Below are 13,748 nucleotides of genomic sequence, written 5' to 3'. Positions count from 1 at the left end.
AGCTTTCTGTCATCTCAGAATTCTGTTTCGGTAAACTCTTTTCCTTAGAAATGTTTTTCTTTGTCAAACTTTCAACTGTGAGATTCAAAACTAAAATGTCAAAATATAAAATAACTGCTTATCTTCCTGATCTAATTTTTAGTTTCTAAAGACAGTCCTTGTTCCTGAGAGATTTCCTTCATGTCATTATAAATAAACAAACTATTCCTTTGTAGCTGTATCTGCGAAGCAGTACTGTCAGCCTATTACTAGCAGAGTGACTTATAGGTGATTGGGCCATATCAGCACCCTGATTTGTACTATAAAGGTAAAAATCATCATGCTGCTTCTCACGCATTGATTGTGTTTTGGAACTAGATCGGTGGCACAAGGTCCTGGGTTCAATTCCCGGTACCAAAAAAAAAGAAAACAAAGCTGGCGGTGGTGGTGAAGATGTGCTTTTCAGAATACCAATGAAATTCGTACCCGTCAGTCTAATTTTTCTTCAAACACATTTTTCTTTAGTACTCTTGCTGGAGATGACTGTTAATATTGGGCTGCCACCTGGTAATTACATGCCAGCATACTTTATAGATAAAGAATTTCTTAATGAGGCACCACAGTATATTTTAATGTTTACTTCTATTATATGACCTCTGTTTTCCTTTTTGTTTTTGTTTGTTTGTTTTGTCCTGTTTTTTGAGATGGTTTCATTGTGCAGTTCAGGCTGGCTTCACTCACGTGGAGCTTAGGCTGCCTAGGACTGTCAGCAGTCCACTGCCCCAGCCTGGGATTACAGGCATGTGCCACACACTCAGCTCTTTGGATACTCTTGAGTTCACATTTGCAAGACTGGGAAGAAGAATGAAGGTTAAGAACAAATGAATTCTATACAAGCAGCAGAATGACTGGAATGGTTTTGGTCGTGACTTAAAAGAACTCAAGTGTACAGTTGAAATCTCTGACAAGCTTTAAATATTTTTAAATATGTTTATTTTATAATAGTCTGGGAAAACTTATAGTAGGCCTTATTATCAAAGCAAAGCAAATAATAGATTATTATAGTATTGTAGATTTAAACTGCTCTTTTAGTTCATTTACAAACACTAGGTAAAGTTCTGGAAAACAATTGAGAAATTCTTTTATAAGTGTCTCGAATAACATTGCTCAGGTTGAGTGTAAAATACTTTGTGGTTTCATGGCGTCAACATGCTTTATGCTGCTTTGGTTATCCACTCAGTTCTTACTTGACAGCACCTACTGTACAAAGTGATTTCACACCATGCCCAAGATACGGGCAACCCACCAGCTGCATGGCATGACAACCCTGCAGGCTGAACGACAGCCCTGGTAATTATAAGGCCATGGATGATATCCCCCAAGAGGTTCACAGATCTTCTGGCAATGGGTGTAGCTTCGCCTACATTCAATACAGCAGATTCCTTCATGGTCCAGTCTGGGGTCAAATGTCATGCTTTCTCCTCCTTGCTGCTGTGAGATGAAAGAGAATTATTTGCATTTTCTTTGTTATGAGAAGTTATTAACATGCATGTAATTGTAAAATAAGACCTTGAGTTTTTTTCCACTACAAGAAATCAGTGTAATAGGCTCTAAGGAGTTTTAGGTCTCATCTTTGCCATCATCAAGTATTGAGAATATCTGTCTTTGTCAAAAAGTTGTGTGTTTTTAGCCAAGCAGGCATGTTGGCACACATCTGTAATCCCAGCCCTTGGGACGCTGAAGCAGGAGGATCACTGCAAGTTAAAGGCCAGCCTGCACTACAAAGAGACCTTGTCTAAAAAAAAAAAAAAAAGTTGTGGGTTTTTAAAAAAGAATCCTAAAGCTTCTCCATGCTTTTAATGAGTCATTCTTATTTATGACTCAATTTGTTTTAAATAAGAAAACAAAAGAGAAACATTAGAATTTTAAAAAGAGGATTTCTGCAGCTTCCAGTTGTAAGTCAGCCAAACATTGACACCTTATTTGTAGTAATGGCTTCCAGGGCTCTTGCATCCCCATTTTGAAACTCATTAATTTAGGGTATAGACAGATTTCAGTTACAGTTCTGCTGGCTCTCAAAGCAGTGCTAGTTATCATTTCAGCAACAGAATATGAGGAGATATATCCTGGGAGATATACATGGTCTTTAATACTTGGAAAATATATATGTAGACATTAAAGCATTTGTGACAGAATCATATTGATGAAGTAAAAGCCTCCATTTTCAGTGCTCGAGTGATTACCACTGTAGAAGGAACTAGCCTTTTGCTCAATTTGCAAATTTTGTTTACCTTTTCAGGATTATCTAGGGTTCAAGATTTTAAATGCTCTTTTGCCCATATCTTTAAATTCTCTTAAATTTAGTCTCTTTCCTGGAGGTAGCTGATTTTTTGTCAAGTTTTTTAAATTGTGGGACACATTAAAATTTTCAACCATCATGAAAATTGGAGAAAAAATTAAAAACTACATACTGAACATCTGTATACTTACCTAGATTTGATGGTTCCTAACCAATTGTCAAATTTGCTTGTTCGGAGGCATTTTAAAGTAAATTCTGATGTGAATTTAAAAATTGAAGGCATTGTGATATTTTATCCATGAATACATAAGAATGTACCTCCAAAATAAAAACATTTTCCTTTACAACAACACTGCTATTATCATATCCCCCCAAAATAATTCCTTAACACTATCTGATATAGCCTATGTTCACATGTCATCAAAATATCTACTGTATCTTACCGTTTTTCAGATTTGTGTGTGTGTGTGTGTGTGTGTGTGTGTGTGTGTGTGTGGTACCAGGGATTGAACTCATGACCTCATGCTTGCCAGGCAGGTGCATATGCCACTGAGCTAAATCCCTGGCTCTCCAGAATATTCTTTCCTTATTTCTTGAAATGGGTTCATCTGGGACAACAACAAAAAATTACCTCATTATGTATAGCTGGCTTCTCTGAGGCAGAGGATGTTCAAAAAAACCAAACCAAAACAAAAACAGTCTGTTAGTTGAGGTATTTCCTCACTTGAGCATTCAACAAAGGTTGGTTAGTATTAAAGTTGGGACAAAATGGATTGTTGCTCTAAGATTTTTCCTTAAAGGAATATATGAAGGGCTGAGGTCATGCTTTAAGTATTTTTGTTTGAAATGTATAATGAAAAGTTTATATGATTGGAGGTTTTCAGGGAATATAGATCACTCATAGGGTCAGAGAAGAGTCATATCCTGCCCTTCAGTAAAGTGCCTTTTGCTCCCCCTTGGACAGATTCAGCCAACCCTTCTATCTGGGGAATAAGTTATATTGAATTTTGTTTGCCTTCTTAAACTTATTTTTTTTTTTAGCTGAATGAAATACTGAGGTATTCAGAATTTTCTGATAAGCCTTGGCTTACTCAAGAAATACTTTTTGTTCTATATCTTTCTAAAAATATGTTAGTCTAAAATGATAAACTAGAAAATATGTAACATGAAGCAGAGTGAAATTTAATACGCTACACAAAAAAAATGCACAATTGATAATGCATGAAAAGATGTTCAGCTTTACACATATCAACCAGGAGATAAAATTTATATACCCAAGGGATTGGCAAAAAAGAAAAATGAAAATATGTATAGAGAAAGAAAGTGTACACATTAACCTTGGATTCAACCCTAGCACCTAAAAAAAAACCCCAAAAAACAAAAAACCAACCGCTTATTATATATGGGTCCTTAGAGGAAAATTTGGTAGCCTGCATTAAAATGTAAAATTCCCATGTAGCAGACCGATACACTTATGCTGAAGACTTAAACTTGTATTTATGCTAAGGATATACTTGCCAGTGTCTATAAGAGAATACTAACACCTAACAAGAAGTAAGTTAATGCTGTGTGCCAAGTCCTGTGCTAAGATCTTCACCTGCATTCCCTCATGTATGCCTTCCCCAAACCCTGTTGTGTACAAGGTGGTGTGCTCCAACAGTATTTATAATAACAGAATGTGGGGAAGTAATTTTTATGTCTACTAACTTTCTATGTCTATCCATATGTTGGGATACTACTAACTGAATAGAGGTCATCAATGAATGAGAGGTTATATAAGAGACATCGAATAATCTCCAAAATGAACATAAAGGAAATTAGGTAAAGATATGTAGAAGATAAAGAAGAATAAGTTCCAAAATACTGTGTAAGAAAAGAAAACAGAATATAGAATTTTTGTGTTAAGGGGTGTGTGTGTGTGTGTGTGTGTACTAATGCAAAGAAACAGCAGGCAGTCATCACTAATAGCTGTTTTGGGGAGGGGGCTGGGTTGGAAGGGAAATTTGGCTTTACATTGTGCCCTTTTGTGTTTTTAAAAAACGTGTGTACACATCCACATTTTAAAGACTAATTACAGATAAATATTCAACTTTAACTCTGCAATGCAGAGTAGTGTTAAGTAATAATTCTTAGGAAATCTGAGTTGTTACCACCTTAGTGCCATTCTTACAAACATTATTTCCCAGGGTTTCAGTCTACAGTATTTTTATTTGTGTGCGCGCCTATTCGTGACTGGCCTGAGCCCCTTCAGGCGACGTTACTCCTGACTGTGGGCATGGAGCCTGGGAAGGAGCAGGCAATCCATAAATGTCTGTTGCATGATGGGTGAAGTGGATATAAAGAGAACACTTTCGTTCTGTGTACTACCTCGGGGGCATACTGGGGAACATTTCTAAATAATCAAGTTCCTGATATGAATGTATTTTCATGGATTTTCCTGTGACAAAAAAGGAGAAAACAACTCAGAAAAGAACTTTGGATACAACCTATCGGGGATTTGACACTACAGATGTGACGCTTACGTGATTTTATCCTTAATTACAAATCTTCCACCGAGCTGATGTATTTTTAAAGGAATTAAGTAAGAGCTGCTCACACGAAACCTTAAACAGAAACATCATTTCAGCATTGAATGCATTCATCTAAGCATGTCATAAACACATCAGTACGCACATGGTAAGGATTATCAGGATTGAAGTGCTCTTCGTCCTCTTGAACACTGGGCCTGCTTTCATTGGCCGGTATTCCAGGCCCTGGGTTGCCTTGTGGCCCACTGTGTGGCCTTCTTGTGGTAGCTGGAACAATTTTTCTTACCACGTCCCTTCTTTCTCTCTGGATTTCTGCAAAAGTCAAGGTAAGTTAATTCCTTTAGTTGAGTAAGGAAATTAGGTTTACAGTTTTTTAGAGTGAAAAATATAAGAAAGGATATCAAAACACAAACATGACTAAAGACTTCTAAATTTTTGTAGATGTTTGTAATAGAGCATGTTTTAGAGTCTTCCCTTCAAGGTTAAACATAGAGCTAACCTGTTTTGGTTTTATAATACTAATTGAAGCAGACACACAAGGTGATTCACAAACCTGCACTGCAGCCCTGTTTTTCTTTGCCTACCTCACTAAGGGGGCTGAATAAATAAAATACTATTCATTTTCTCTGCCGTCTTTGAAATTAGAGTACACAGGTGAGATCTTTCTAACTAATGAGATGTAAGCAGAGTATGCTATTGTGGTTTATGGGAAAGCTCTTGCTTTTGTGATTAAAGGACAGATACAGCTTCCTATATTAATTTCCTTGCACAAATGTAGCTGTGTAACTTATCACTGAGACAAATGCCCCCAACACCTACAATTTAAAGGAAGAGAGATCTATTTTAGCTCACAGTTTAGAGGATTCAGTTTGGAGTCGGCTGACTCCAGGCAAGAAAGGGTTGGTGGAAGGGCCTGGCATAGAGAAACTGTCTGTGTCATGGCGGCCAGGAAGCAGAGAGGAAAGGGAAGAGCCAGAGAGGGAGACGTACCCTTCCAGGTCACACTCCCAGTGACCTACCTCTTGTAACCAGGCCTCATCACCTCCCAGTACATTCAACTCTGAGTTCTTCAGGGTATTAATCTACTCGTGATTATAGCAGCCGCTATGATCCATTCACCTTCCAAAAGCCCCATCTCTAAACATATGAAGCTTTTGGGGGATCTAGATCTAAACTATAACCATGTTATCATCTGGAGTTATTAGAAATGTGATCATGAAATGGACACAAAGATGGTAAGCCAGCACATTAAATACAGCAAAATAGTAATAGTAATAGACCTGATACTACCAAAAACCTTGCGTCTCCAAGATTGTAACTGTAACATATGTACATATGTGCATACATACATACATACATGCAAAAAATGTTGAAACTCAGGTTTTTTGTTAACTCGCAGCCCTAAGTATTCCTAATGGATTGACTGTATGGGCATATAAAGTTTTATAGGATCCAAGGGACATTATCTTGATTAATTTATATAAAAGTCCTAAAGGATAGAGAAAGCATCAAGGCTTGGAAAGACCAGGTGTGTTGGTCAAGATCTCAGGATGAGTGGCAGAGCTCAGACCTGAAGATGAACTGTCTTCCAACCCAGTGTTCTGGTTAACTATATTGCCTCAAATCTTGCTGACACCTGAGAAACAAAGATGGAAAGTACCACATAGTATGCTCTATCTCCTTGACTCTTAGTTTTTCATCTGTAAGATGGGGATAGTTGTTTCTAATAAAGTAAAGTAAAGAAATTAGAGTATACTCTAATTTCATAAATAATAAAAGGGTTAATGAAAATCTGTATCTGCTACAACACAGTGTTTGGCATATAACCATTGAAATGTTGGGTGATTGTCTTAGTTACTTTTCTCTCATTACTGAGACAAAATACCCAACACCCAAAGTTAAAGAGGAAAGGTTTACTTAGTTCACAGTTTGTAGAGGTTTCAGTCCATAATTGATGGCCCCAAGGCAGGGCAGCTTCATAGGAAAACAGTTCATGGCAGGCAGAAAGCAGCAAAAGCAACAAGGGACCTTAACATCTTTCTGACTCTTTTATCCAGACTTCTTAGGGCAAGTAAGACTCACACCCTTACTACTAGTGCCCTTGAGCCTAGCATTACACCATGAATCAACTCCAGCTCACACTAGATGCAGCCACCTCTGAAAAAGCCCCACCTATAACCAAGTGAGGCTTGGGGGAACATCTGGACATAAGCTCTAACATTCTGCCTCTGGCCCCTGAAAGACTCATGCACATCCCTTTATGCAAAAGCTATTTAGTCCATCTCTAAGAATTGCCAAAATCCTATTAGTTTCAGAATTACTAAAGAGCCTGAAGTCTTTGAGATATAAGGCCAACTCTTTGACTGTGAGCGCCTATACAAATGAAAGTTAAACACTTCCAACATTCAATGGCACAAAATAGATATTTCCATTCCAAAACTTACAAATGGGCATAGTAAGGAACGGGATCAAAGGAAGTCCAAAGTCCAGCAGGGTAAACAATAAGTCCAGTGGTTCCACGTCCAGCATCTGAGGCAGCTTGTGGCAAGCTGTGAACTCCAAAGGGCTTGAGGGGCTCCACCTCTCTAGCACTACAGGTGGTAGTAGCTCCCATGACTTGTCTCAGGCTAGCTCTGCTCCCTCCTTATAGTTTTCATTAGATGATCCATATTCCTGACTTCTCCAAACTTCTGAAGTCTCCACTGTGCCTTTGGCTTTACACAGTTTCATACACAGACCTCTCAGGGGCATACTGCCTGCCCTCCCAAGCCTCCTGAAATCTGAGGAGAAGGCTTCCTACATTCTGCATGTGCCTAAAACCAGCCCCATGTAGATGATGCCGAAGTCTGCTGTCAGCTGGAGCCATAGCCAGGCTTCTTTCTCTGTTGACTGCAGGGGTCCAATGCCTAGGAACCAAATCCTGAGAAACAAATTCCTAAGTGTGGTGTTTTGGGGCTTTCCCCTCAAAGCAAAGTTTTTTACTTTTATACTTTTGAGGTTGCAAAGTCCTTCTGCTGCTTGTGATGCTCTTAGACAATATTTTCTATTCTATTCCTTCTCAGCAATCAAGATGTCTTCTGCTCTGTCTTTTCAGTCCACAACTTTACTGCATCTTCCTTTCTTGCCAAATTTATTATTTTGAATCATTCTGTTGACCTCTTTGCTCTTATTCTCAACATAGATCTGGCTAAAAGCCCTCAGTAGGAACCATGCCACCACCTCAATATTAGGCTACTGTGTTGGTTACTTTTCTCGTTACTGGGACAAAATAGTGCTAAAAATGAATGAAGGAAAGGTTTATTTAGCTGACAGTTTCTAGATGTTTCAGTCCATAATCTGCTGAGCCCAAGGAAGAATGACATGGAAGAGTTGGACAACAGTTCATGGTGGTGAAAAACAGCAAAAGCAACAAGAGAAAAAAGGGAGGAGTATGCAGAGAAGATTGTTTCTGTCCCTTATATCGTAGTAGGCCACCCCCCACCAGGGTGGGTGTAGCATTCACACCAGTAATTTCAGCAATGGACCATGAATCATTCACAAATTCTAGATGCCTGCTCCCATGATTGTATGAGGCTTTTGGGGGAAATCCAGACACAAACCATAACAACTACCTTGCAATTTTTTGTGCAAGATTAATTAGTCTGGTGCCCACCCATAATCTCAGTCTCAAGCAAAGTCTCTAGACACAAGCAAAATGCAGACAAACTTTCTTCCAAGCCATGACACACATCATCTGGAGTTTAGCCACTAATGCAGTTCTTCCACAGCAACTTCCTGAGCAGGTCTTTACTGGCAGAATTTCTGTCAGCATTCTGGTCTTCTGAGCTCTGACCAGAATTTCCGTTAAGTACAGCCTCAGGAGTTCTAACTACTTTTTCAGCGGGCACCACCAAACCTTTTCTAATTCCTTCCCACAGTCAAGTTTTAAAGTCGCATAAACCACCTGGTCAGGTACAGTCACAGCAATGACCCTACTTCTCTGGCACCAAATTCTGCCTTAGTTGTGTTTCTCTCATTACTGAGGCAAAATACCCAATACACAAAGTTAAAGGAGGAAAGGTTTATTTAGCTCACAGTTTGTAGATGTTTCATTCCATAATTGGCTGGCTCAAAGGCAGTGTGGCTTCAGAGAGGAAAACAGTTCATGGTGGGCAGAAGACACCAAAAGCAACAAGGGACCTTAACATCATCTTTTTGACCCTTTTATCCAGACTACTTAGGGCAAGTGACACTCACACCTTAATCCTAGTGCCCTTGAGTCTTATACCATACCATGAATCAATTCAAGCTTCACACACACTAGATCCAGCCACTGAAAAAGCCCCATCTATGACCAAGTGAGACTTGGGGAACATCCAGATACAATAAGTGATTATATCATGCTTTGTTATTTATGAGAACTTAATATGTGCTTTAAAACCATACTTGACTTCAATTCACAGCTTTGCTTTTTTTTTTTAGCTAGTTGAATTAACTCAGGCAAATTAATCTCTGTGAACCTTAGTTTCTTCACCTATAAAATGGGAAGTGAAGTACTTACTCCAACATTGTTGATAAAGATTAAATGAGGATAAAACATCATGCTCCAGGACAGTGCCTTGAACACAGGCCGAGCTCTGCAGATGTGAGCTCTCCTCCTTCCCTTACCCCTCTGATCTGTGTCCAGCCACTATTCACAGTGTCCTGGATAATAGGACATTGATGACCTGCTGGCTTCAAGCCTGGAGTTGGAGAATTTCATTAGAATTAGGGAGCCATGCATCTTCATATGAGAGAGATAAAATATTTTCTTGGTTTTATTATAAACTATAACTGTACTTATGAGAGATAAGGGGGAAACATCTTTATTTTTAATATGACATTCCATCATATGGATATACCAACATTTATTTAATACTTTTCTGATATATGTATACATTTTATGAGGTGCTAGGGATCAAACACTTTGTATGCTAGGCAAGAGCTAGACAACCTTAGCCCAATATGTACAGCTTTTGTATGTATGCTGTGATGTCTAGAATACTTAAGATGTGGTTGTGCTACGCTGTTGAGCAGTGAGGCCTCAAGGGATGGCTTGGATTAGCTAGAAGAAGCTGTCTCACAAGGGTGAAGTTACTCACTGTGCCTGACATTTAGAACTGCCAGTGGTACATGTTCCCATTCCCCTTTCCCCCCACTTGCCCTGCATTATTTCTGCACAGCACTTTGTATCATACTATACAATTTTCTTAATTTAGTATGCATTTTATATGATTTTCTAACAACATAAAACTCCTTGAGGCTATGCATTCTTGTCAGTTGTGTTCACCAGTGCAGCTCAAGCATCACAATATGATAACCCTTCATAAATGTTTATTCAGTGAGTGAGTGAATTCTGGTTAAGAAGCGTGTCCCCAGAGAAAGCCTCATTAGGAGAGCTCTGTGTGGTAGCAGTCTGGGAGACTCTTGTCCTTAACTATCAAAGGTTGTAGTTACTGGATAGTGAAAAGCAAGATGATCAATGGGATGAAGGGAGTGGAGAATGGAAAGCCAGAAGTTGACAAGTGACCATAGAATTGTGAGCCATAGCCATCCACAGGGGCATAAACTAAAATGGCAAAAACATAGCTCCCTTTACGAGCCACCTACATTGTGACAGACACTTACAGACATGGTATTCTTTCTTACTGAGCCTTCACATGGCCTCAGGATCCTTGACTGACTGAGACCAGTAGCCACTACCAATGGCTTGTACACTGGACCCAACCGACATACTCTGCATTAGAGAACAGCCACCTCCTCCATGCTTTGGAACAGTACAGGACTTGTGAATCCTATGAATAGTTCAGTTATGGTACAATCAGAAAACTGTACGTTCTAAGCTTGATCAGGTATTTGTTTAATCCAAAACAAAATGTAATAACTAAACCACTTTTTTGTTTTTGTTTTTGCTTTTGTTTTGAGATAGGGTCTTGCTATGTAGTTAAGGCTGGCATTGCTCTCACTGTGTAGACCAGGCTGGCCTTGAACTTGTACAGTCTTCCTGCCTCTCTCCCAAGTGCTGGGATTACAGGCATGAGCCACCACACCCAGCTGTGAAACCATTTTTAAGCATACAGTTCACTGATATTAAATACATTCATACTACTGTACAACCATCACTACAATCCATCTCTAGACCTTTTTTCATGTTACAAAAACCTAAAACTGTCTATTAAACATTAACTTGCCATTTTGTTTCTCTACCAGGTCCCCACCAAGCCTAGATTTTTAATACCTCACTTTGCATTTCCACACTGTGGTCTCCTAGTATTAAATAAAATCTTGGTGGAAACAGCCTGTCTTAGCTGTGCTAGGAGAAGGCCATTTCTGGCCTCAAACAAGAACTTCAAAGTAGGCCTTGGGGAGACCAGATAGTGAGTGCAGCAGAGACGTAGTGAGAGGCCCTCACGGGAGAGGAGAAACTAAGGGGAAAGAGCAAAGTCCGGTGGGCTCACCTGTCCTTGTCACTGGGAACTAGCTCAAACATATCTTCCAGTGTTACTCCAAACCCCAGTGACCTGAATTCATTTCCTCTGAACTTGGAAACTGATTCTCAAGCCTTGAACTTGAGGAATCTCAGCCTATACCCACAGCAGCTTTTGGCTGTCCCATAATTTCAGGCTTGAACGTAATAAAGACTTGCTTACATGACAGCTTCTTAGTCCCTTGCTTCTATGCCTTAGGGATAAAAAATGTAAAATGGGACGGTGCAAACAACTGAGATGAAGGGACAGAGCGGGAAGAACTGGGAGCATCATAAATAAGGCTGCAGGTTAATGCATCGTGCTTTTTCTTTCTGCTCTGCCTCCTGTTAACCCTGGTGCTCCTTCCATTGCATTCCATTCCCAGATGCAGTCACAGATTTGACTTTGTCTTTTATGTCTCTTCTCATTATGAGGGCACTACCACGTGCACCCTGTTTTGATCTTTGTTACATGTCCTAACCCAAGGAGGGGTTCAGATGAACCTCACAGGAAATGGACAACTTCAAGCAGCATTGTGAGAACTTAAAATGTTACCTTTTGGATATGTAGGTTTAAGCCAGAAAATAGGGAGGTTGCCACAAAGTTCTAAGACTTTAGAACTCAAGAAACTGTTGTCCTTCACAGGCTGGTCAACAGCCACCCAGATAAGAGAATTTTCTTCATATTTAACTGGCATGATCTTGCCTTCCTGTAAGTAAAAAATGAGATGCACTTGAGCAAGGAGAACATTAGAACATTACAAATTGCTAAAAGATTTTTTTTGCCTCATGAAAAGAAGGATTGTGTGTGTGTGTGTGTGTGTGTGTGTGTACACTCTTAAGGTCCCAATCTCTTTGTACTTCTCTTCATGGTGTTCAGCATGCCTCCTCTCATTGCCTGGCCCCCCAGTAGCTGTAACGTGTGAACAGAAGTGTTCTGAGGTGAAGTGAAAATTACTTGATACCAACTTTGAGATTTAGGTTAATCTCATGTTTTCGATCAAAGATGTTTTTGGAGGAAAAGCAATTGAACAGGCCCTGAAATCCTGTAAAAGGATAGAGGAACCTTTCATTTGAAGTGAAAATCTTTTGGGGTTTTGTTCTGAAGCTTTCAAACAACAATGGAAAAAGCAAGTGATTGGTTCTTTAATGTCTGCAGTTCAAAGTATTATTTAACATAAACCATTTCCCAGTTATAACAAAACATATTTCACATGTTCCTCACATCAAGCACACCACTGAGATTTCAAAGCTAAATCCTGGATTTTCTTCTACAGCAAGATGCTGAGAATGGGTTGATAACCCAGGAGACAAATTTATTTTTTCCAGTTGTTCCTTTCATGTGTTTATTACTTTGCAATAGGTCAGAAAAATTAAAATGTTTTCTCCTTACTTTTAGCTAAAAGCAGCACTTCAGTTATGTTTCTCCCTCAGGCTTATGGTTGCACTAAAACAACTTAAAGTTATTGGAGGAAGCTAGCACTCAGGTAATCCAGTTATTTACCGTAAATTAAATGACTTCACCCAGGAAATAAATGCTTTTGAGGACAGTAGACTTTTAAAGTTATACAAAACTGATGAAAAATTTATGAGGGCAAGTAGCATATAAATCTGCCCCATCATACTGCAAAGTATGTGAGGAAGAGTATGATGACTAGGGTAACACATATAGATGCATCCTCTAAGCTCAGAAACTTAAATGAATCTTGGGGCACATGCTTTCAGCTGCCTACTCAACCTCTTTCCTTTTTCCTCTTCCTTGTAACACAATCTTGGTTTTGGTGGAGGCTGCAGTGTTTCCAGCACCAGGAGACACTTGCTTTCTCATAACTCTGCAGTGACAGGGTGCCTGGGTGGCCAGTGATGGCCTCTGAGATCCACGCCAAAGTGTGTTGGAGGTGGAGGTGGAGGCCTGCTTTTTCTTATTAAAAGTGAGTTGTGCTTGGCACTGAACTTCTTTTTGACTAAAGAAGAGGTTGTGCAATACTACCATTTTTGAAGTTGGAAGGAAACTCAAATAAATAAATAAAAACCACAGAGATGCTCGCCACTGAGCCAGTGCCTGCCCCTGCTTACCTTACATCGCCTACAAACAGATCTCTATTTATCTAAGTTACTCTAAATTGTCTACTGACAGCCAAACATATATTTGAATTAGTTTTTGTCTATCAGAAGAACTACTATGCACAGTATAAACAGCTAAAACAAAGGACAAATCTACCTCTGTGTTCTAAGAATAAAATACTAGCAACAATTGAAATACAAAAATAATTCACTGTGATGGAAAGTTTTTTCAGCTATTGTTTGAAACAGTGAAAAATTGATACCTGAAGTATTTGAGAATAAATGACTTTGAAAATTAACATATATTCTATAGTATATCTGATAATTTACATTTTAGGAGAAATAAAGTCAAATAAAAATAATAATGTATAATAGTCTTCACTTATGAAAACAA

At 39.0% G+C, this 13,748-nt stretch overlaps 1 protein-coding gene across 2 annotated transcripts in view; it reads right to left on the bottom strand.

Moving 5' to 3' along the window:
• Nucleotides 1-955: 955 nt before the first annotated feature.
• Nucleotides 956-13,748, bottom strand: part of Cnmd (chondromodulin) — a 28,165-nt gene continuing 15,372 nt past the window's right edge. Inside the window, exons 5-7 of one of the 2 annotated variants that reach the window (XM_005007056.4) lie at nucleotides 11,847-12,000; nucleotides 4,952-5,118; nucleotides 956-1,467 (exon numbers count right to left, since the gene is read on the bottom strand). In XM_005007056.4, the coding sequence (XP_005007113.1) occupies nucleotides 1,255-1,467; nucleotides 4,952-5,118; nucleotides 11,847-12,000 (534 nt within the window). In that variant the 3' untranslated portion in view covers nucleotides 956-1,254. Of the gene's footprint in view, nucleotides 1,471-4,951; nucleotides 5,119-11,846; nucleotides 12,001-13,748 lie in introns of both variants that reach the window. The other variant, XM_003477454.5, reaches the window with a different exon arrangement.

The sequence above is a fragment of the Cavia porcellus genome, unplaced genomic scaffold (assembly GCF_034190915.1).
Source record: "Cavia porcellus strain 051 isolate PalLab524CR breed Dunkin Hartley unplaced genomic scaffold, mCavPor4.1 scaffold_21, whole genome shotgun sequence".
NCBI lineage: Eukaryota > Metazoa > Chordata > Mammalia > Rodentia > Caviidae > Cavia > Cavia porcellus.
Note: the sequence above shows the minus strand (reverse complement) of the source record. Positions and strands in the feature narration are given on the sequence as shown.